This window comes from Balaenoptera ricei, chromosome 19 (genome assembly GCF_028023285.1).
Source record: "Balaenoptera ricei isolate mBalRic1 chromosome 19, mBalRic1.hap2, whole genome shotgun sequence".
Classification (NCBI taxonomy): Eukaryota; Metazoa; Chordata; class Mammalia; order Artiodactyla; family Balaenopteridae; genus Balaenoptera; species Balaenoptera ricei.
Genome location: NC_082657.1, coordinates 1443758 through 1465925, shown reverse-complemented (window position 1 = coordinate 1465925; position 22168 = coordinate 1443758). Strand labels below are relative to the sequence as shown.

The following is a 22168-nucleotide window of genomic DNA, read 5'->3' as shown; positions in this document are numbered from 1 at the left end:
AAATGTTCAGAAACATATTATTTGGGGCTTCTTTACATAGAGAATGCTCACCAGAAAAATCAAATGCACACACCATATACTAATGTCGCTCAGACCTCCATAGCTGGAAGCTAATAATTAGTATTTGTTATCAAATATACACAACGTAGTGCGAAGCGCTTGGGTTAGTTGTGTGGGCCTCAGCATTTAGAATCAGGAACAAGAGCAGAGACTCCGGACACGGGCACCACGTCGTGTAAGTGCAATAGGGATGTGGGACACTGATGAACAGGTGGACAATGCTGGTGTCTCTGGTTACCTCAGAAAATATTTCTCCTGCCTTTATAATCAGAGATTGTGTCTAACCCAGTGAGTAATACTTTTTACAAGAAATGCCACCGAGCCCACGCTCGTTCTGCTCGCCTCACGACAGGCCAATAAATTGGGAGACGAGCTGTTGGAGCAAGGAATAACTTTAATCGGAAAGCGAGCAGACCCAGAATAAGGCAGACTGGTGTCTCAAAAAATCCATCTTCCCTCAGTCCGGATTCCGGCTCCTTTTATAAAAGAGGGGGAGGGGCCCACTGCGGTGCTGACCAATGGCTGAGGGGGTCTGCTATAGCTAGCGCCTGCCCCACCCCTATTACAGAAATATTTCTCACTCTGTATACACAGACGTATTCAATTCCTTTTAGGTATCTTACAAAGATCTGAAAAGAAAAGTGACGGAAGAAATGTTCACTTCTTAAGGTATGGGGAAGTCATTCTGGCTTATATATAATTTAACTTCAACTTCAGGCTAACCAAAACAGCCTGTTTGTGGCCAAATATGCACTGTACATCTGCTTTAATTATTAAAGAAAAAGGCACATTGACCAGAAGTAAGGAATGTCCATTTTAAAGATAAAGATTAAAGGCCTCCCTTCCAGGGATGCCAATGCTAGTACTCCTTTGATCATAAGACTTTCTTCCCAGGTGGCAAAGCCATACAGAGTTGTGTATGTGCTGATCTGTTTTTGTTTTTTTGAAACGTTGAAGGAGTGTATCCCTGACTTGTTTGATGTTCCTTGTTATAACAAGATATAAAACTGTGCTCAAAACCATGCTTCTCTAGAGCAGTTCCTCAGAGTAATCTGAGAAGCTGTCTCCTGGGCTATAGTCCTCAGTTTGGATCAAAAAAACCTCTTTTCTATTCCCATTGTAGATTGTTTATTGATTATTTCCCATCGACAAAAGTAATTTACGAAATGTCGTTTGTCAATTAGAAGGACAATAAGAATTGTTTCTGTGCAGAAGAAATAACTACCATACTAAATTTCTATACACAGGAAAAATGCCTTTTAAGAAAGTGTGATGTAAGACTATTTGAGGATAAAAATGACGACTGTAATGGAAAACAAACCTACAGAAAATAAAATTCTAAACAGAATTTTCTAAACTGAAAATAATATTCAAGTACAAAGAAGGCTGATCCAGACGAAAAGTCTGCAATGAGAGTTGGAATGAGGATTGAGAGAAGTGTGCATCTTTTGATTAAAATAACTGCTCGTTATCTGTGTAAAACATGAATATGTCTCCTTATAGAGTTAAAGTGATGGAATTCCATGCATAACCTCAGAACATATACATTGAGAGGAGGCTAGTTGCTTAATGTTCTAAATCCCGTATATTTCCAAGCAGGAATAAATGTATTTCTAACCCTATACTCTAATGTATTAAATAAGCTTTTGCAATTTTTAGCTTAAATATAATAAATACAACGAGAATATACTTTTCAAACTAGAAGAGGAAAAATTTGGAATATAAATGATCAATAGAATGGTAAAAACAATAGTAAAAGAAATGGAACTAGTCTTATGAGGTGGATTTGTCACCTAGGTTAATATGAGGAAACTGAGGCAGCAAAGGGTCAATGACTTACTCTCAGCTATGGCTGTTAAGTAGCACATCTGGGAATGGAGTCCACAGAGCCACAGCTTTAACCACTGCCCAACACAGCCTCCAATCCAATGTCATCTATCTGGCCCCTTCTATGCTGGAGAAATGAGGTCATGGAAAATTCAACTGCCCAGGTAACTGACATGACAGGGATAAGTCTTGCCTTTTCTTTGTCCCAGAAATATTCGTCTTCAGCTTTATTTATTCCCTAAACATGTTTTTCCTGGGCACTGACCAAGAAACCAGAACAGGAAAAGCCCTGCCAGCCCACAGATACAGAGTGTTTGAGGGGGGTAACTCTCATTGCCTGAGCCTTGCTCTGTCATCACAACCATCCACATGTCCTGTCACATCTGCTTACCAACACCTCCAACTCCACCCCCGTGGGCCGGTCTACCAACAGTACATTTCTGGACTACAAAACAGCCTCCACCCCGTATCAGCATTAGTTCTTGCTCTACCTCAGCTCATGCTCCACACATCAGACAGATGGTGATTTCAAAACAAATCAGGTTATATTTGGCAAATTTGAGTGGACCAAAAGTACACCGGTGTGGGACTTCCCTGGTAGTCTAGTTGTTAAGACTCTGCACTTCCAGTGCAGGGGGCGTGGGTTCCACCCCAGGTTGGGGACCTAAGATCCCACATGCTGCGTGGTGCGTCCAAAAAATTTTTTTTAAAAAGCAAAAAAAAAAAAAAAAAAAAAAAAAAAAAAAGCACATCAGTGGTCAAAGGGGCAAAGGTCTCAGTCTTCCCTGTTACCTAGCCTCCAAAATTTAGCTTTGGGGTTAGTAACACACTTCCCATTATCAGTTAGCATTGATCATGCACAACCTTGCCCTGTCTGTGGTCAGCCTCATTGTAAATATATGTGGTGACAAAATCCAGGAGAGGCATAGCAGCTTCCTGAAGTCCCACACAGCAAACCTGAGGTAGACTCAGACACATAGCCCATGCTCTCTGCTCTAGTCCTCTCCTGCAGGTGAGTGGAGGCCTCTTTCTTCTTTATGGAGTAAACAAAATATTGACAGCTTTCAGGAATGGAGTTGTGGATTTCCTCCAGAAGGAGTAACAGCTGTGGAGTCCTACTGATTACTCTTATAGCCCAGAGTCTGGCGAAAGTATTCAAAGTATCCAATCCTAGCCTTACTCGGTGTACCTACTCAGCCTCACCCAGCCCTTTCCATGACAACTCCAATAAAGGCTCTGGGACATGCTTTCCCCCTCCCCCTTCTGCCCCATGATCCACCTTGGTGCTTCCCCATGTGGCCCTGCATGGCATGCCCTGCCTCCTGTTTCTAGGGATCTGTGTGTAATCTTCCTTCATGAAAATTATTTGTGTCTGTCTGTGTTACCATACCTGATTAAAACAAATCCGAGGTACATTTTCAGACAGTAGATAATCATTTTACCTAAACTAAATGATTAAATAGTCTGTTCTTTCCTCATTAATCCAAGTTATTTCAAATTCCACACCCATTTGAAGCTGTTTTAGTCTGCTGAGATCATCCATTTATCAATTCCTGTGACAAAATTAAACTCTTTCAGCCTCACACCACACTTTGTGGAGAGAGTCCTCCTCACCGCTGACTAACCGTGAGCACCCAGATCTAGAAGAATTCTTCTGCCGAGATGGAGGCCGCTGTCAGCCGCCTGATCAACCTGCACCTGCAGGCCTCGTCCACTTACCTCTCCCTGAGCTTCTACTCTGAAGCTGACGAGGTGGCTCTGGAGGGTGTGGGCTGCTTCTTCTGGGAGTTGGCTGAGTAGAAGCGCGAAGGCGCCCAGCTTCTCTTGAAGATGTGGAAGCAGTGGGGCAGCTGCACCCTGGTCCAGGATGGGCAGAAGCTGTCCCCGAACGAGCGGAGCACCAGCGTCGACCCATGGAGGCCACCATAGCCCTGGAGAAGAGCCTGAACCAGGCCCTCTTGGATCTGCATGCCTTGGGTTCTGCGAGTCGCAGACGCCCAGCTCTGTGAGTTCCTGGAGAGCCGCTTCCTGGAGGAGGAGACGAAGCTCCTCAAGAAGATGGGCGACCGTCTGACCAACCTGCGCAGGCTGGCTGGCCCCCAGACTGGGCTGGGTGAGTGTCTTCCAAAGGCTCTCCTGCGAGCGCGACTAGGAGCCTCCCGAGCCCAGCGGCCTCTGCGGGACCCCTCTGTCTCCGCCCTCCTCAAGATCTCTGCCCGAGCCTCTTCCTTCAGCCAGGAGGCAACTTTTTAACCACCCTGAAACCTTCACCTGAGCCGTGGTGCCAAATAGAAACAAAGAATGTTCTTTTGCAAAGGGGAAAAAAGCTAGGCGGTGATTAAAAAAACAAAAAAGTATCTGAATAGTATAAATGATTTGTAGTCTGTTTAATTCTCAAGATTGTCTAAAGAAATGGGTCCTAACTTTTGGGTACCAACTGGGTACATTGAGTATCTGATAAACTATGTTTTCTGTCAAGAAGAATAAATACACCTATTCTGAAGATGTTGTATAGGGGATTACCTGGTGGTCCAGTGGTTAGGAGTCTGCGCTTTCACTGCCCTGGGCCCAGGTTCAATCCCTGGTCCGAGAGCTAAGATCCCACAAGCAGCGGTGCAGCCAAAAAGAAAAAAAAATGTTGCACAGAATTTTAGGGTTTTCATGACTTCTCTGGAGTCATTCTGGGTACTGGATTCAACTCTGGTTTTCTAAAATGTAACTGTGGTTTTGCTGAGCAGAGAGCTGAGTACCTTGACCGGATCATATTGTGTTCGTCCCTCAACCCCCAAACTCATGATAAAATTGCTTTTCCTGATTTTCAAGTTGGTGTGATGCCATCTGCATATATTGAAGAAAGCCCTGAGAAGTTCATCTCTGAGTCTCCCATTAGGTTGCTACTGAGAACACTGATTATTACATCATACACTGACCTCTTTATGAAGCCTCTTGAGAAATTTCTTTCTGGTCCTAATATTAGGAACAACAGTGCTTCGCTTGGGAAATTGGGTGTTTTTGTTTTATGGACACTGTAAATGATGTAACTAATTAAGTTTCCTCTTCTGACTGCCTGCTAAAAAGCTTAGAGCCAAATTTGTGGTCCACCCAGAGTAAACGAGTAGAATCGTATAAACATTTTGTACATGTTTTATTACTGGTTCTTCTGTTACTAATTCCTTGGTGTATTTTGTGGATTCTTTTAAGCCACCTTAAACAATTCCTGGAACAAGGTTGTGTATAAACAGATAAAGTAAACTTTAAAAATGCAAAAAATAGGGACTTCCCTGGTGGTGCAGTGGTTAAGAATACGCCTGCCAATGCAGGGGACACAGTTCGAGCCCTGGTCCAAGAAGATCCCACATGCTGTGGAGCAACTAAGCCCGTGTGCCACAACTACTGAGCCTGCGTTCTGGAGCCTGCAAACCACAACTGCTGAGCCCGCGTGCCACAACTACGGAAGCCCTCGTGCCTAGAACCCGTGCTCCACAACAAGAGAAGCCACCGCAATGAGAAGCCCGCGCACAGCAAAGAAGAGTAACCCTCACTCGCCGCAACTAGAGAAAGCCCGCGCACAGCAACGAAGACCCAAACGCAGCCAAAAATAAATATAAAAAATAATTTTTTTAAATGCAAAAAAATAAAAATAAACAAACTGTCTACCTAGCTTTTTTTATTTTAAAAACTGTCATACATTCAGTGGGATGTTCATATGAGATGTACAAATTGTTTTTTTCTTTTACAAAGACCACACCTATAAAACTCACCTCGTGTATATAATTTTTTTTAGGCATCCCCTGTCCCTTGTTACCTTTACATGTTCCTCTGGGCCCCTAGAGCTCACCTGACATTTTCTTTTTTTTAATTTTTTGGCCACACCGCATGGCATGTGGGATCTTAGTTCCCCAACCAGGATCTAACCTGCGACCCCTGCAGTGGAAGCATGGAGTCTTCACCACTGGACAGCCAAGGAAGTCCCCACACCTGACATTTTGATAATCATTCTTTTGATGTCTTTATAGTTTTACTGCTTATATATATTTCCCTAAATGATAGACTGTCTTTTATTGCCAAATTCTGAATTTTCCATAGATTGTATCATAGTGTATGCATTTTTCTGACTAGATTCTGTAACATGTTTGTTAGATTTATCCACAGAGGTTCATGGTATGGTGGTCAGCTCATTTCCACAGCTCATCAGTAATTGATAGGGTGAATAATCCAGAATCTACTCTTCCAAGATGTGATTTCAAGAAAATGATACATATCTTCTGTGCTTGGCTTAATAGGGGAGTTTCTCTGCACCTCATCTCACACTTGTCGGTGGGACTATCTCTCCTGATTCTCCTCCCTCCCATTTACATGCCACATTGTGGCCTGATCTAAATAACTAATGTAACTTGGGTTTCTATCATCCTATGTTCTTAACTCCAATATTGACTCCTTTTGTGATGTGTGTGATTTCTGATGTGATGTGTGTATAAAGTATACAATTGGAAGGAGCCTTTTGAGGTATGGGTGTCAGTTCCATCAAGCATGAAATAAAGCCTTGTCTGGAGGCTGACTCCATGTCTTAGGAGCCTTCACTTTTTTTTTTTTTTTTGAGGCTTCACTTTCAGTCATTGCTGTAACTGAGCCACGATTGATCCATGCATGCTGATAAGAAGAGGCAGATATTTTGGGGATCTCCTGCCAAGCTGACCTGAGGTGACACAGCTGGCATTAGAAACTCTCCCCCTCCCAAAATGAATATCTGGTCTTGGAGATAATGTGCTATCAATATGGGTGAGCTGGGACTGTCAGTTTGACACACCATCTCTTTGTGAGGATCCACTCACCAAGGTATTGGCCACAGGAGGCTTTGCCTGAGTGGACAATTTTCACCTCATCATTGGCGACCCAGGGGTAATCTGAATGCCTCCTTGAGGAGACTGGTCTTGAAACTGAACAGACCTATATAGAGCCCTTCCCAGTGACCGAACCCCTGAGTCCCTGCTTACCGGTGATTAAGAAAAAGATGGTGGCCCATGCACTTATGGTCAATTAATCTATGACAAAGGAGGCAAGAATATATACAATGGAATCAGCTAGTACTGAACACCCCCTTCCAGAAAATTGCAGGAAGGAGTGAAGTCTTCATCATCTTTTGTCCTCATGAGTCATTTCAAAGCTGTGATGAAGTTGGTCACTGCTCAGTCCACAGATGAAACTTACAGGAGAAAAATGAGGGAAATGAAGATTGACACGAAAGAAGGAGTCAGTGGTCAAGTAGGTGGTAGGAGAACACATAATAAAGTGTTGGCATCTCTTTTATCAACAGCTGCCTGGTGTCAACAATGGTCCAGCATCCTTCCCACCTGCAGGGAGTTAGCTTTGTATCTCGAAATGGTAGGGTAGTGGAACAAAAAGAGTAATAAGGGATGAAGGGGAGAAATCTGGTGGGAGAGGAGTGTTGGCTTATGGGTTTGAGGCTTATTGTCCTGCTTGGACAACAATGCTGAGCCCTTAAGAAGGCAAAGGGCACAGATGAGTTTGGGGTGAAGAAGGAAGGTGAACACTTGGGATCCTCGACTATCTCATCACCTACATCCAGAACTCAGAGTCTTCGCTTCACCACCATTGTTTTTTACATTGGGCGTCCCATTGTCAAAGGAAATTGGTGATGTATAACTGGTTCATTCCAAGGAAACTGCTTTATTGTGGCCCTCAAGATCCTCTTTAAATCCTTAAGGGAAGGAAAGACTGGAGCACCAGCTGTGCAGGAACATTAAAATACAGGCCAATCTACAATAAGGATCGTCTCTAGATGAGAGTCTGGCAGAGTTCTTGACCCTGATTTCCCTCCACCTCCATCTCTGCAGCTCTGTCTGTTACTGAATCAAGTCCTTGTGCCTGACACTGAGTGAGGCCAAACAATACCAAAACATCGGAGTTTGGAGCAGAAAAAGGCTTATTGCAGGGCGATGCAAGGAGACGGGTGGCTCATGCCTAAAAAACCCCGAACGAAGACCCAACACAGCCAAAAATAAATAAATAAATAAATAAAATTTTTTTTTTTAAAAAGAGAGATTAAAAAACAAAAACAAAAACAAAAACCCCGAACTCTCTGAAAGCTGTCAGCAAAGACCTTTTATAGGAAAGGTGAGGGAGGGGCGTGGTTAGTTGTTGCAAACTTCTTGGTATCAGATCCTTTGTTCTTGAGGTCAGGTAACGGTGTTCCTGTAAAGCTCCACCAAACAAGATTGGCCTGTATTTCTTATCCTCTGTTCTGACAAGAAAGGGCAAGGTCCCAAGGCACAACTTTGACCCTCTGAGGTCCAGGTCCTGGCTAAGAGAAGGGGGCCCCTGCTCCGGCCAGTTACCCTGTCTGGGGAAGAGGCAGATCTTAGCTGGCGGTGCCCTCAGGGCCAGGTCCACAGACCCTGCCCCGTCGTCATCACTGGGGGAGCAAAGCACCAAGGACCCAACTGGCCCTCGGGCTCCTCAGGCTGCCCAAACGGGGTGGTGGGACGTGTGTGTGCATGTCTGCAGGGTTCTGCAAACCGCGATCCATGCAGACTGCCGCCACCACTAGGTCACGGAGGTGGGGATGAGGGGAGACGTTTGCCGTTGCGTCAAGGCCTGGGCCCCGCCAGTGGGCGGCGGTGGCAAGGGCTCTGGAGCTCTGCAGGACACAGCCCCCAGCCTTCCCCGCCAGGGTCCCCCAGCTCACCCGCCCGCCTAAGGCCAGAGGGCCTGGGGGCGGGGGAGTCCGGGATCCGCCTCTTACCACAGTCTCCGCTGGAGGACCACCACCAGTCATACCGTTAGTCCAGCGGGACCTCTAACTGCCCCGCTCAGGTCTGGCGCTAACAGTCACCCCTAGCGTTCAGGCGGTAACGGTTGCCCGGTAACGGCGCGTGCAAACAGCTGCGTGCCCGCCCCTCCCCTATTACGTGTCCACTTCCTCAAGGTTTGGAGGTGTGTGAACTACATTACCCAGCAGGCGCTGCTCTCCCCGGTGGCTGTGCTCGGCCAAGAAAACAGACATTTCCGCGCGCGTGCGGAACCCGCTGGGCGGGACTTTAGGCGTCCGCTTAGGGGCGGTCGTTTTGGGGTCTGTTGGGTCTCTCAGCCTGATCTGAGGCTCCGGAAAGCTAGTTTGAACTGGGGTGACGAGAGCGGGAAGGCGCGAGAGGAGGCAGGCGCTGCACTGCAGTGAGGCGGGTCTCACGTTCGGGCAGCAGCGCCCGGGGGTGACCCCATTCTGGGTCGGGGACAGGGATGCCTGGGGCCCGACCTGGTCCGCCGCTCCCGGCCCGGCTCCGCCCACAGACTCCGATGGCTGCGGCAGCGGCTAGAGTCCCGGCTCAGGTAAACACTCGTCCTCCGATCTCTCACCGCCCTCACCCCGCCGGACACCAAAGGCCCCACTGATCGTCCCCTGCTCGAGCCCCTGGGTCCAGGTCTGTAGGGAGCTCGTGGGTGGGGGGGTCCCCATTTCTGCCAGCCAGTATGATGGGGTGTGGGAGAGGGTTACAGGCAGAGGGACCGGCACAATCAAAGACTTCGAACAGTAACCGAACTGAGAGTCTTAAACTTGAGGTTTCTCTCGAGTCTGCACGGAGCAGCTTAAGGGGATGAGTCCCACGTGAAAAGGCAGCCGGAGCAGCTGGGCCTTCATTCTGCGGCCGCTGGTGGCCACGGAGGGTTGTGAAGTGGAGAGACTCAGTCTATGTGTCAAAGTTTTCCAAAGGCTTCTCAGGGAAAAACAGACGGGGGTTGGGGTGATACGAGTGGAGACTAGGAGACCTGTGAGTAAGTAAGTACAATAGACTAATAGAGAGTTCTGGTGCGGACTGGCCCATTGCTGGTGGCAAGAGGGGGGAGGATTGATCAGATTTCTTATGGGCTTTAAACATTGAACAGACAGGATTTCCTGCTGCACCAGATGTGGCTGTGAAAAAGTAGGGAAGGAAGGACGATCCTGTTTTTTGGTTTGCAGGGAGCAGGCTTCAGGGATAAGATTGGGAGTTGGATTTTGGACATGGTAACCCTGAGATGTGCCAGAGTAGAGGTGTCGTGTGGGTAGCTTGCTCACTCACTCATGGGGTTCTGCGGAGGGATCTGCGCTGGATATATCCAAGGGATGATGGGTGGTGGCCTGGACCAGCGCAAGGACTGTGGGTCCTATTTAGGAGGGAGAATCAAAGTTTTTACTTCAGATGAGCCTGGAAGGTGGGGCTGCCTCCAGAGGGGTGGAGTCCTGTGCTCCAAAGTGGTTCTGGCTGGTGTGTGCAGGAATGGAGGGTTATAGGGTATAAAGACCCAGGTCTGGGGTGGAGACTGAGATGTTCAGTGGTGTAGATTTGCCACTCCAGGCTCAGCAGGCCCTCATTTCCACTCCTTGTGGAGAAAAAGAATACTCAGCGAGGCTAGTAGAGCATCTCCTTTGGTGCCTAAGTTCCCCCAGCTTTTAGGGCAGGAGGGATGAGCAGCTGCTCCAGTGCAAAGGCCCCTAGCAGGATTCCCTTCAGGAGAGTGTATAGCAGGCAGTTAGGTTGCCAGTAGGACTAGTATCTACTCAATTTTCTCAGGCCCAAGCCCCCAGTTTATTAAATCGTGAGTTTATGAAATAAATACTCATTTAACACTAACTGGTAAAGATACATATATATGTGTGTACATAAATATGTATGTATATACATACACACTTACATAGGCAATTAAAATAACATGGCTTTAACAAGTTAACGGATATAAACACTTAATAATTGGTTGAAATTTCAATATACTGCTAAGCATTCAATTAAATCAAACATCTTCAATATTGTATTTTCTTAGTTAAAAGGCATGTTAAAAAACTGCATTTTAAATACCTACCAGGAAATCTTGACAGAAGCATTAGAAGCATATGTCCTCATTACTTATGAGGACAGTAAGAATTGATATTTAGAACTTGTTGCATAGGAATGAGTTTGATGCAGACAATAGCCCCACTGAGTGGACATCATCGTTACCCCATTTGACAGATCACAACACTGAGGCACAGGGAGGTCGAGTATTTGTCCAAGGTCACACAGCTGGTAAGAGGCATCACTGAGGACTGAGGCCCAGATGGTGTAAGGCACCTTGATTGAGCCTTTGGGGCCCAACATTATTGCCTGCTTCTCACAGCCTTGCTTTTCCATAGGTTGCTGTGGCTGCAGAATCACTTGCAGACCATGAAGAGGTAAGTGAAAGGTGTCCTCGGTCTTCACCCTTTTCACCTCCCACCTGCATGGGCTCCAGGATTGTAGTGTCTTGGGACTCTACCTGCTATTCTCCCTACCCTGCCATCTGAGATCCCTGGAAGGTGGTCATCCAAGGTCAGGTCCCTGAGTCCAGACCAGGAATTATACGCCTTGGTTTCCATTTCTGGCAACCAGTGGCATGATACTTAGAAGAAATTCCATTCACAGTGGTCAACATTAGAAGATGCTAGAGGTGAGGTTGAGCTGGGAATGCTCAGGCAACCTTAGGTCTCCATTATGTCTGGTGGAAACAGCAGGAAGCAGGCGTTAGACCTGGAATGGTGGGCTGAAGAGGTGGGCCTCTATTCGGAGGGTGGTGGGAGCCATAGAAGGTTTGGAGCAGAGGAGGGAACTGATCTGACCCAGGCTTAACAAGCATTTTCTGCTGCAGAGTAGAAAGCAGACTGTTGGGTTACAGGGAGACCAGGGAGGAGGCTACTGCAATAGTCCAGGTGAGTGTTGGTAGCTGGACCAGAGTAGTGGCAGTGGAGGTGGGAGACATGTTGGAGCCCGTGTCTGTTTTTTTAAGTAGGTCTGAGCAGACTTTCTGATGTGGAGGGTGGGAGAGAGAAGAGGAAGAGTCGGGTGACTCTGAGATGTTTGGCCTTAGTAGCTAGAAGCAGGGTTAGTACTACCATGTCGAAGTCGGCGGCAAGAGTAATTTTCAGTGGGAATATTAGGAGCTAGGTTCTGGCTGTTGAACTGAGATGCTCCAGAAACCCTTGAGTGGATTCATCCAGTGGATACCTGGACACACACATTTTGAGTTCAGGTGAAGCGTTCAGATTGGATTCACCCCCAATATGGATGGTATGTGGACCAGGATGGAACTGCGATCAGATTTGGCAGGGGGCACCTTCAGGTCCTGTGGCAGTGTGTTAGGTGACAAGGGAGGAGAGTATGGGGCCGAGGACTGGGTCTCTTGCTAGATGGGGTGGTGGGCTTCACAGAAACACATGAGGGAATGTAGTGGCCATGGGGAGGCGTTGTAGGAGTGAGGAGGATCTGACTGGTGGCCGGGGTTTCCTTGGGGAGTGGACATGAGACAAGGCAGTAAGATGACAGCAAACCTGGTGCTATTGCTTATTCACCCAGCTATGGGCTCCCCAGGCTCTTGTTCTTATGCCCACTGTGACCTGGAGGTTAGCACAAGATCACACAGGGTCCTCTGGGACAGCTGTTAGGCCTGATGTGAGAGACAGGTGGACCTAGGCTTTTGTTCTTTTTTTTTTTTAAATTTTTTGGCCACGCTGCGCGCATGTGGGATCTTAGTTCCCCGACCAGGGATGGAACCCGAGCCCCCTGCATTGGAAGCACAGAGTCTTAACCACTGGACCACCAGGGAAGTCCCTGGACCTGGGCTTTGAATAAGTGTCAGAGGAAGCTGAGACTGGTGAGGGGACAGCTTTGCAACACAGAAGTGGAAGAGGGCTGAGTGTACCTGAGATCTGCGCGTCGTTTCGGGTGGCTGACGATGAAGCAAGGATAAGGGCCAAGTAAGGAGGCCTTCAAAGCAGGCCTGGGGGTTGCCCCTGGCAGTTAGTGCCTTTGGAACACTGGGACAGGGTAGGATTCTGATTGCACTTGCCAAGCACCCTCAGGATGCCATGTGCACACTGGCACGTGGTGAGGCCAGGGAGATGCAAGATGTGGTGTAGGGGGTGGTGGTGGCAGTGAGGGGTTGAGGCTGTGAAGGGAGGTGTGGTGTAAAGAACAATGTACAGGGCTTCCCTGGTGGCGCAGTGATTAAGAATCCGCCTGCCAATGCAGGGGACATGGGTTTGAGCCCTGGTCCGGGAAGATCCCACATGCCGTGGAGCAACTACTGAGCTACAACTACTGAGCCTGCGCTCTAGAGCCCGCAAGCCACAAATACTGAGCCTGTGTTCCACAACTACTGAAGCCCTCTTGCCTAGAGCCTGTGCTCCACAACAGGAGAAGCCAGTGCAATAAGAAGCCCGTGCACCGCAATGAAGAGTAGCCCCCGCTCACCGCAACTAGAGAAAGCCCGCGTGCAGCAACAAAGACCCAACGCAGCCAAAAATAAAACAAATAAATTTATATTTAAAAAAAAGAACGATGTACATGTTGGGAGGGAGTGTCAACTGATGGCCCCAGGCCCTTGGACTGGGGCCTGAGGGGAGAACGGTGACTCAGTTTTGGTTGTGTTTGGGAAGCACAATCTAGAGGATCCCAGGTAAGCTGTCTGGCAGAAGGGTGAGGCTCTGCAGGCCAGCACCAGGGCTCAGATGACACGTGCCCCCCTGCCTGTTGTTGATGAGGGCTGAACACAGTGATCGATGGGACGGCCAGCAGAGGGTGGGCATCAATGGCACCAGGGCCTGGGATCTCCTCTGAGGTGGGGAGCTTGTGAGGAGGGTGGATATTTGGGGAGATGCTTAGAGTCCTGGGAAAGGAGGCTGCACATAAACTGAACCATCCCCATCTTGGCAGGGCCAAGTGACATTTGAGGATGTGGCTGTCTACTTCTCACAGGAGGAGTGGGGGCTCCTTGATGAAGCCCAGAGACTCCTGTACCGCAGTGTGATGCTGGAGAACTTCTCACTGATGGCCTCTCTGGGTAAGTTCCTTGCACCCCACAGCTTAGGCGGAGCTCTGCTCTTCCCCTTCTCCAAGGGCAGGTCTGTCCTTCCCAAAGCTGGTCCATGGGTACTGCGTCCTTCCCTGTGTCCTGTAGTAGGTGTTGTGAGTGAAAGCCTGGGCTGGGTACACTACCCCTTCTGTCCCCAAGCTGCTGCTGCCCCAAAGTTGTGCAGGAAAGGGTTTGGGGATCGGGAGTGTTGTAGTCCGACTGATGGATCACATGCTACTGGCCTCTCCCTGGCCTGGTGATGCTGTGGAGATCCATGGCAGTCCTGTGCCCCCAGTTCTGCCCTCTTCCTTTGGCTGACATGGGATCTGCCTGTGCCAGGTACCAACACGGCCACTGCTTGACTGGGTTGTTCCTGCAAGATCCTTCTCCAAGCTTCCTGTTTGTAATATACAGTCTTCGTCCCTGTGGGCTGCCGTGGAGCGGGTTGCTTTGACCTGCCTGCCTTGTCCCTCCCTTAGGACTTACATGTTCCAGGACCCATGAAGTTACTCAGTTGGAGCAGTGGGGAGAGCCCTTTGTGCCTGCCTGTGGAGTCGTGATCACAGCCACGCCAAGAGGTGCTTGGAGGGAGGAAGTGGGGAAGAGGGAACTCAGGGATGGGTTCAAATCATACCAGGAGTCTCTCCATGGTGCCCTGATGTTTTGGTGTCAAACAAGGGGCCAAGGCTGATTTTCTTCTTTTCTTCCTCAGCTCTGCCCGCTTCTCAGGGCTGCTCTGGTTTCTGACCCAGGGCTGTCCCCCACCTGTCCTCCACTGCTCCCTCTGCAGTGCTCGCCAACAGTAGACCCGTTTTGTGCTCTTTTATGACATGGCCAGGCAGGTGCAGCCACAAGAGGAAACACAGGACAGCCTAAGGAAAAAACCAAAGTTTATTATGCTCACAGGTCCAGAGAGACAGTCACTGCACGCCGAGAGGGGGGTCACGTGGGAGGAGCGCGAGGGAGCAGGCTCAATGGAGCAGGGGGGAAGCAGAGGGTGAGGACCTGTTGGCAAGTGTCTCTGTTGGTGGTTGGGGGGAGAATGCAAGAAAAGGCACGAGGGGATTGATTGATTGATTGATTGCTGCGTTGGGTCTTCATTGCTGCGCACGGGCTTTCTCTAGTTGCGGCGAGTGGGGGCTGCTCTTTGTTGCGGTGCGTGGGTTTCTCATTGCGGTGACTTCTCGTTGCAGAGTGCGGGCTCTAGGCACACGGGCTTCAGTAGTTGTGGCATATGGGCTCGGTAGTTGTGGCTCGCAGGCTCTAGAGCGCAGGCCCAGTAGCTGTGGTGCACGGGCTTAGCTGCTCCGTGGCATGTGGGATCTTCCCAGACCAGGGCTCGAACCTGTGTCCCCTGCATTGGCAGGGGGATTCTTAACCACTACACCACCAGGGAAGTCCCAACACAAGGGGATTTTATTGGTGCATTTAAACGTACTAGGTCACATTCAGGGGAGGACCAGAAGGGCAACTTGTGGCAGGGACCAGCCTCCTCACACTGGTGCCACTGGCGGGGTGCTCACAACCTCTTTGTGGGGATGCCGAGGGAGCAGGAAAACAGGGAGCTTCAAAGGTTGCAATACAGTTGACCCTGTGGTGTCTCATCATCATTATCAACTCTCATTGGGATGGGTGACGCTTGCCACCTGGGTTGTGGCGATGTTAGAGGTGACAGGAATAGTTTGTTCTTGCCACCAAAGGCAACCTTTGACAAAGGTGACAACTAAGAAAGGTCCTACCAGGTATATAATGAGGGTTTGAAACCCAGGCCGCAGCTAGCACGGCAGGTAGTAGGGGAAAGGCAAGAGAACAGATCAGGCACCTCTGGGTTTAAGGGAGTCTTTTGGAAGCTTTTGGTTATGTTACGAAAGATTTTTACCACTTGTACTAATCCTCGTAGCTTGGCCTGTAGCTGTCCTGAGCCACCTTTCCTGGCTAGTAAACAATCACGAGCCAGTCTGTTATCCATGACCATTTGGGCTCAGAGACTTGTAGGTTTGTTGAATAAGGGCCAAGGTTTCCTGCAGCCTTTGTACGTGATCTGAAAGGGCCACTGAAAGGCGCTGGTTGGCAGACATGATCTGATCTTGTTTGACAAAGGCTGCTGTACTGGTGCCAAAGCTGGTGTCTCCTGCGGCTATCACAAGTCTGATTAAGATGGGAATAAATAGGGACTTCCCTGGTGGTCCAGTGGTTAAGACTCCACGCTTCTGCTGCTGGGGGTACGGGCCCGATCCCTGGGTGGGGAATTAAGATCCCGCATGCCACACGACATAGCCAAAAAAATAAAAATAAAAAAATAAGATGGGAATACATAATTGCCTGTTCTGCCCAGCGTCCTTGGGTTGATGGAAAAAGGGAGGTACCTGGTGGATAAAGAACTGGAGTGGGGAGGGGACCCGGTCCGGGTCCTGGCAGTAATTGTGGGCTGGGCTGTTTAAATAACTCACGGACAACTTGGTAAATGTATGTTGGGTTCCTTTAAAGGTAAAGGTGAACTGGGGCTGTGACTAAGGGGTCATAGGCCCAGAATAAAATGTACTGGGCCAGATCCACCATGGCCAAGTAGTCACTGGTGCCCTCTTGATGTCTTCAGTTAACTGGATTGTTAGGTGTTGGACCCCTGATGGGGGGAACTTGAGCTTTAAGGTTTCGATAATCAACAGTTAAGTGCCGCTCCTGTTAAGGAGAAATAGCAGGAATAATCTCCCCTTCTTTTAGTAGATCTTGAACAACCAGCCAAAGGCCAGTACCTTGTTTCAGGTGATACTATGGCATGTTTACTACCTTCACCAGCAGGGGCAACTCCACAGGTTCTCACTTTGTGAGAGGGACTTGAGCTTGTTCAGATGCCACACACATCTGTCTCTCATAGGAAAACTCAAAAGCATCAGGGGTCACCATCATGGGCAGCTGTTTGATAAAGATTGTTGACACCTGGTGCAGTTTGTTTGCCATGACTAGTTCTACCAGTATCACCCTGGAGGCAGTAGGGGGCGTCAGCAAGTCGGGAAAGAATGCTAGGTGTGGGGGTGGTTACCCACACACCTACCGCACACCAGGCGGCGGATGTGATACGTCAGAATTTGTGAGTCAGGGTGCGCGGAGCTCTCATGGCACATCTGGAGATAGTTCCATCCGTGGCCTCCCATTTGGTGTGAGATATACCAATAAGGTTAAGCAACAAAGCTCTGTATCGGGATGCGAGCCTGCAAGAACAACTCCTGGACTCTGTGACAAAGAGGGCCTCCTGATTTAGAAACATGCTCAGGGTTCTCCTTGTCTGAATGCCCAAAATGATAGATCCATTGAACCATTCCAGTTTTTGCAGAGGAGCACATGGGCTTCCTTGACCGTTTCCCATTGGGCATCTCCAGGCCATGAAAATCCAATTCAGTTAACGGCAGGGTTTCTGAGTCCCAAGTGGTGGTAGAGGCTTCAGATTCCTCATCTGAGGCCTTTATAATCCCATCAAAAGTTTTGGTCTCTGTCACACCTACCCTGACGTTTGGGATACCCTCTGTCCTTCCTGAGGTCCTTCAGCCCCAAAATATCAGGTGAGAATTGAACTTGGAGGGCCAAAGAATCTTTAGTTATGCATCTTAGCCTCTTTCCAAATGCTGGCAGCTGCCTCATTTCTGGGGCTGAATGTGCACCCATGTTAAATGCTCTCAGTAACCAATCAGCTCCCTTTCCCCACCTCTTTGAATGAAATCTTTAAGAATCATTGGTATTTCTAGTCTTGTGAAATTGCAAGTTTCACCTTATAATTCCTTGTGATCTCCTGTGTTCTTGAGCCGCTGGGTCTGAGAAGACCTTGGATGCTTCCTTTCTGTGGCCCCTCTCATAGGCAGCAGCTTCCCTTTCTAAGGTGACTTCAGCTGGGTCGGGATCCATTCAGGACAGCTCTGGTGGCCAGATCTCCTTTTCCGATCGTTCCTAGACCTTGGGAGCTGAGCAGTAGTTGGCATGTTGATAGGCAGTGGCACTAAGTAGAGCCCAGCAATGTTGCAAAGATGTTTTACTTTTCTTGAATAATTGGCTCACCTTCTCTGGTTATTGGGAGTTGCTGGAATTAAATGTTCCTGCTAAGATCCTGGCCCGTAAGATCTTGAGCCACTGATCTCCAGGAATGGGGCCCCTAATACCCATGGGATCAGGAGACAAAGAGTGACAGCAGTGAAGAAGTGGTTGCCAGCACCATCGACCTTCACAGAGTGCCATGGTGGACTTCTCTGAAGGGGATGCAGCATCACTGGTTAGGACTGAGGAGAGGAACATGAGGGAGGTGCGAGGGGATTTCACTGGTGAGTTTAAATGGCCCTGGGTCTCAGTCAGGAGGGTAGGTAAGAGAACTTGTGGCAGGGGCCCACCTTCTCACACTGGTGCACATGGTGGCATAGTTTACAGCTTGTTTGTGGGGCTGTTGAGGCAACAGAATGGGAAGTTTTCCAGGTCACAATACAAGCTCTCACTCCATGTGTCATGAGGTGTACACATATCCTTAATAGTCCTTGAACACCAGCTACTCAGTTGCCTTCAACTTTTCTGGGCCTGGACACACCCTTCTGCACTGTGTTCCTGTGTCACCAGCAGCTGAAGCCCTGCTGAAAGCCATTTGCAGAGGAGTGTGTTGGAGACCCTGCCTTTCCTCCCTGGGCTGCACCCCATCCTGTATCCTTGCTACTCATGAGTCCCCCTGATTTGTGAGGTTGTCAGGTCCTGCACTGCACAGCGAGCTCTCCCTCACCCTGCCAGTAATCCCAGGGACTCCATACTGGCTGTCAGACACGTTTGTGAGGGTGCTGCCCCATCCCGCCAAAGTCTACATACTCTTCATCAGCATTTCTCTGCTTTCAGGTTGTTGGTGTGGAGCGGAGGCTGAGGACGTGGCACCTGAGCCGGGTGTTTATGTAGAGGGAGTGCTCAGAGCAAACCTTCACCAACACCAGAAGCTGAGCTCCGGAGAGAAACCCTCAAGAAGAGAAGAGGGTGAGGAGGGTGGGAAGGTCTCCCCAGCTAGCTCTGGTCTTCCCAAGCATCAGGTGGCTCACAGCAGAGGGGAGCCACATAGGAGCACCGAAAGTGGGGAGGGCTTTCACCCTGGAAAAAGGCATTACAGATGCAGCGAGTGTGGGAAAGCCTTTGGTCAGAAATACTTACTCGTTCAGCACCAGAGACTACACACTGGAGAAAAGCCTTATGAATGCAGCGAATGTGGCAAATTATTTAGCCATAAATCCAACCTTTTTATACACCAAATAGTTCATACTGGTGAAAGGCCTTACGGGTGTAGTGAATGTGGAAAATCTTTTAGTCGCAATGCTGACCTCATTCAACACCGGAGAGTTCACACTGGAGAAAAGCCTTTTAAATGCAGTGAATGTGGAAAAGCCTTCAGGCATAATTCCACACTTGTTCAGCATCACAGAATCCACACTGGAGTGAGGCCTTATGAGTGCAGTGAATGTGGGAAATTCTTTAGCTTTAACTCAAGCCTCATGAAACATCAGAGAGTTCACACTGGAGAAAGGCCTTATAAGTGCAGTGAGTGTGGGAAATTCTATAGCCACAAGTCAAGCCTTATTAATCACTGGCGAGTTCACACTGGAGAAAGGCCTTACGAGTGCAGTGAATGTGGGAAATTCTTTAGCCAAAGCTCTAGCCTCATGCAACACCGAAAAGTTCACACTGGAGAAAAGCCTTTTAAGTGCAATGAATGTGGAAGATTCTTTAGTGAGAATTCTAGCCTCGTTAAACACCAGAGGGTTCACACTGGAGCAAGGCCTTATGAGTGCAGGGAATGTGGGAAATTGTTCCGCCACAGCTCCAGCCTTGTTAAGCATCGGAGGATTCACACTGGAGAAATGCCCTATGAATGCAGCAGTTGTGGGAAATCGTTTAGCCAGCGTTTCAACCTCATTCAACACCATAAAGTTCACAGTGGAGAAAAGTCTTGAATGCAGCTAATGTGGAAAAGTCTTTAACCAAAGGTCTACTCTGATTCAGCAACAGAAACTTCACAGCTCAAACAGGCCTTATGAATACGGGGACATGAAGAAAGGTTGCAGACAAAGTCTTAACCCTGTTTGGCACGAGAAAGTTCAGATCGGAGAAAGGCCTTAAGAGTGCAGGGCATGTGCTGTCTCCTGGTCAACCTAACTTAAACATAGAAGCTCTGAGAGCAGCCTTTGAGTGAGCCAACAATTGAATATCATTCATCCAAACATGCACACTGGAGCAGGATGAGAATTGCTGACATCCTGCCCCTCTTGAGAGGCTAGTCCTCTGCCTGGCAGCTCTAGTGAGAGGGAGCCCTGTGTTCTTGGCTGCCTCAGTCTGGAGTTTTCATCTCTGAGTTCGAAGCAGGGAGAGAGGGTGTGGCCTTGGTTCAGATGTGACTGGCTCTTGCTGTTCATCCTGAGTATTAGATTTCCTTAAATGTTTCTTCATTTGCTGTGTAGCCTTAGGATCATTTCTAGAGGCTTTAGATGGTGTTTTTATAATTTTTCACCAGTTTCATTGGGAAGCAGGGCTTGCAGAGCTCCTCACACTGTCATGCTGGAAGTTGATCCAAATATTTAACTTTTTAAGAACTTGCCACCTTGTGTTCTGAATGGTTATGCCATCTCACATTTCCTGGAGTGTATTCGTTTTCCAGTTTCTTCACATCCTTCCTGACCTTTGTATGTAAGACACTGGCCATTCATTTTAGCCATTCTAGTAGGTATGTAGTAGTATTTCACTGTGGTTTTAATTTGCATTTCCCTAATGACTCCCTGTGTATTTGCCATCCATATATCTTTAGTGAATTATCTGTTCAAAGTTTTTTGCCTGCTATTAAGGAATTGTCTTGCAATTTCTTAATATATTCTGGGTGCAAGTTACTCATTTGATATATGCTTTACCAATATTTCCTCACAGTCTGTGGCTTTGGCTTTCATTTCTTAACGTTATCTTTCCTAGAGTAGAATTTCTTAATTTTCATGAAATCCAATTTACCCATTTGTTTTTTATTGATTGTACTTTTGGTATTGTACTCTTTCTCTTATCTTTGCCTGTAAAAAGAGCCTTATCTGAGTATACTATTGGAGTCTTAAGACCCTTTTAAATATCCAGTCTTGGGACTTTCCTGGCAGCACAGTGGTTAAGAATCCACCCGCTGATGCAGGGGACACAGATTTGAGCCCTGGTCCGGGCAGATCCCACATGCCACGGAGCAACTAAGCCCGTGCGCCACAACTATTGAGCCTGCGATCTAGAGCCCATGCTCTAGAGCCCGCAAGCCACAATTACTGAAGCCTGCATGCCTAGAGCCCATGCTCCACAACAAGAGAAGCCACCGCAATACACAATGAAGAGTAGCCCCTGCTCGCCACAACTAGAGAAAGCCCATGCACAGCAACAAAGACCCAACGCAGCCAAAAATAAATAAATTTTAAAAATAAATAAATATCCAATCTTGTGAAATCTCTGTAAAATTAAATACACATAAAAAACTCAATGTATGTAGAAATGTTTACATATGAACACATTCCCTATCTCTTCTGAGACAGCCTAGAAAGAAGTGGCATTCCAGCAGCTGTGAGCATATTTATTGTCCAGTTATTGGCTTATGAATACGATATTTCAATAAAAAGAATCAGAACTCCTTAGATAAGAGGCTATTTCCAGGTTGGAGCTGGAAAAGTATAACACGAGCATAGGAAATATTCTTGCATTAGAAAGTAAAGTACTTGAAGGGAATTTCCTGGTGATCCAATGGTGAGGACTCAGTGCTCTCACTGCTGTGGCCCAGGTTCAGTCTCTGGTCAGGGAACTAAGATCCCACAAGCTGCGTAGCACGGCCAAAAAAAAAAAAAAAAAAAAAAGTACTTGAAGCATAATGTTGATGTATTAGCTTTCTATTGCTGTCCTAACAAATTACCACAAACTTATGGCTTAAACAACACAAATTTATATTATAGTTCTATATGTCATATGCCCACTCAGACCTGGGATGGGCTCACTGTGCTAAACTCAAGTTGTTGGCAGGGTTGTGGTTTTTTTCATGGAGTGGAGGAAATTCTGTTTCCTGCTCATTTGAGTCGTTGGGCAATTTCAGTTCCTTGTGGTTGTAGGGCTGATATTCCTGTTTTCTTGGTGGCTGTCAGCTACCAGGTCATCCCTGGAACATGTAAAAACTCTTAAAGAATATTTAAAGATGAAACAGTACCAATTACACAGAAATTCTTCTAAAACAAGATTCAAACATTTCCCAACTAGTTAAGTGAATGATGCTATTAAAACACTATGGACCGGGCTTCCCTGGTGGCACAGTGGTTGAGAATCTGCCTGCCAATGCAGGGGACACGGGTTCGAGCCTTGGTCTGGGAAGATCCCACATGCCGTGGAGCAACTAGGCCCGTGAGCCACAATTACT

The 22168-nt window shown here is 47.9% G+C and overlaps 2 protein-coding genes, 1 long non-coding RNA gene and 1 pseudogene across 10 annotated transcripts in view; 3 read left to right on the top strand and 1 right to left on the bottom strand.

The window, feature by feature from the left end:
• Window positions 1-220: 220 nt before the first annotated feature.
• Window positions 221-1888, top strand: LOC132353239 (uncharacterized). Its single transcript, XR_009498981.1, has 3 exons — window positions 221-235; window positions 675-729; window positions 1858-1888. It is a non-coding gene; the product is annotated as an uncharacterized LOC132353239 (long non-coding RNA).
• An 854-nt stretch (window positions 1889-2742) lies between these two features.
• LOC132353885 (ferritin light chain-like) lies at window positions 2743-4311 on the top strand (annotated as a pseudogene).
• Window positions 4312-8945: 4634 nt separating this feature from the next.
• Window positions 8946-21475, top strand: LOC132353226 (zinc finger protein 773-like). Of its 4 annotated transcripts, XM_059904268.1 has the most exons (5): window positions 8946-9234; window positions 11054-11092; window positions 13608-13734; window positions 14226-14324; window positions 18607-21475. In XM_059904268.1, exons 1-5 carry the CDS (start codon window positions 9145-9147, stop codon window positions 19704-19706), a joined length of 1455 nt encoding a protein of 484 aa, XP_059760251.1. In that variant the 5' UTR covers window positions 8946-9144; the 3' UTR covers window positions 19707-21475. The 4 variants fall into 4 exon arrangements, with proteins under 4 accessions (XP_059760251.1, XP_059760252.1, XP_059760253.1 ...); XM_059904269.1 differs by lacking the exon at window positions 11054-11092; XM_059904270.1 differs by lacking the exon at window positions 14226-14324.
• LOC132353230 (zinc finger protein 599-like) overlaps window positions 13234-22168 on the bottom strand; it is a 34461-nt gene continuing 25526 nt past the window's right edge. For 3 of the 5 annotated variants that reach the window (XR_009498974.1, XR_009498976.1, XR_009498978.1), the window contains one exon: window positions 13234-21580. The gene's annotated coding sequence lies outside the window, so the exon portion shown is untranslated. The remainder of the gene's footprint in view (window positions 21581-22168) is intronic. The other 2 variants (XR_009498977.1, XR_009498975.1) reach the window with 1 other exon arrangement.

Bases quoted from the DNA above. Each gene is read 5' to 3' on its own strand.
- LOC132353226 (XM_059904268.1), top strand. From the start codon at position 9,145: ATGCCTGGGGCCCGACCTGGTCCGCCGCTCCCGGCCCGGCTCCGCCCA. The intron at 11,093-13,607 runs GTAAGTGAAAGG...CCATCTTGGCAG, and splicing joins CACTTGCAGACCATGAAGAG to GGCCAAGTGACATTTGAGGA. The intron at 13,735-14,225 runs GTAAGTTCCTTG...TCCCTCCCTTAG, and splicing joins CTCACTGATGGCCTCTCTGG to GACTTACATGTTCCAGGACC.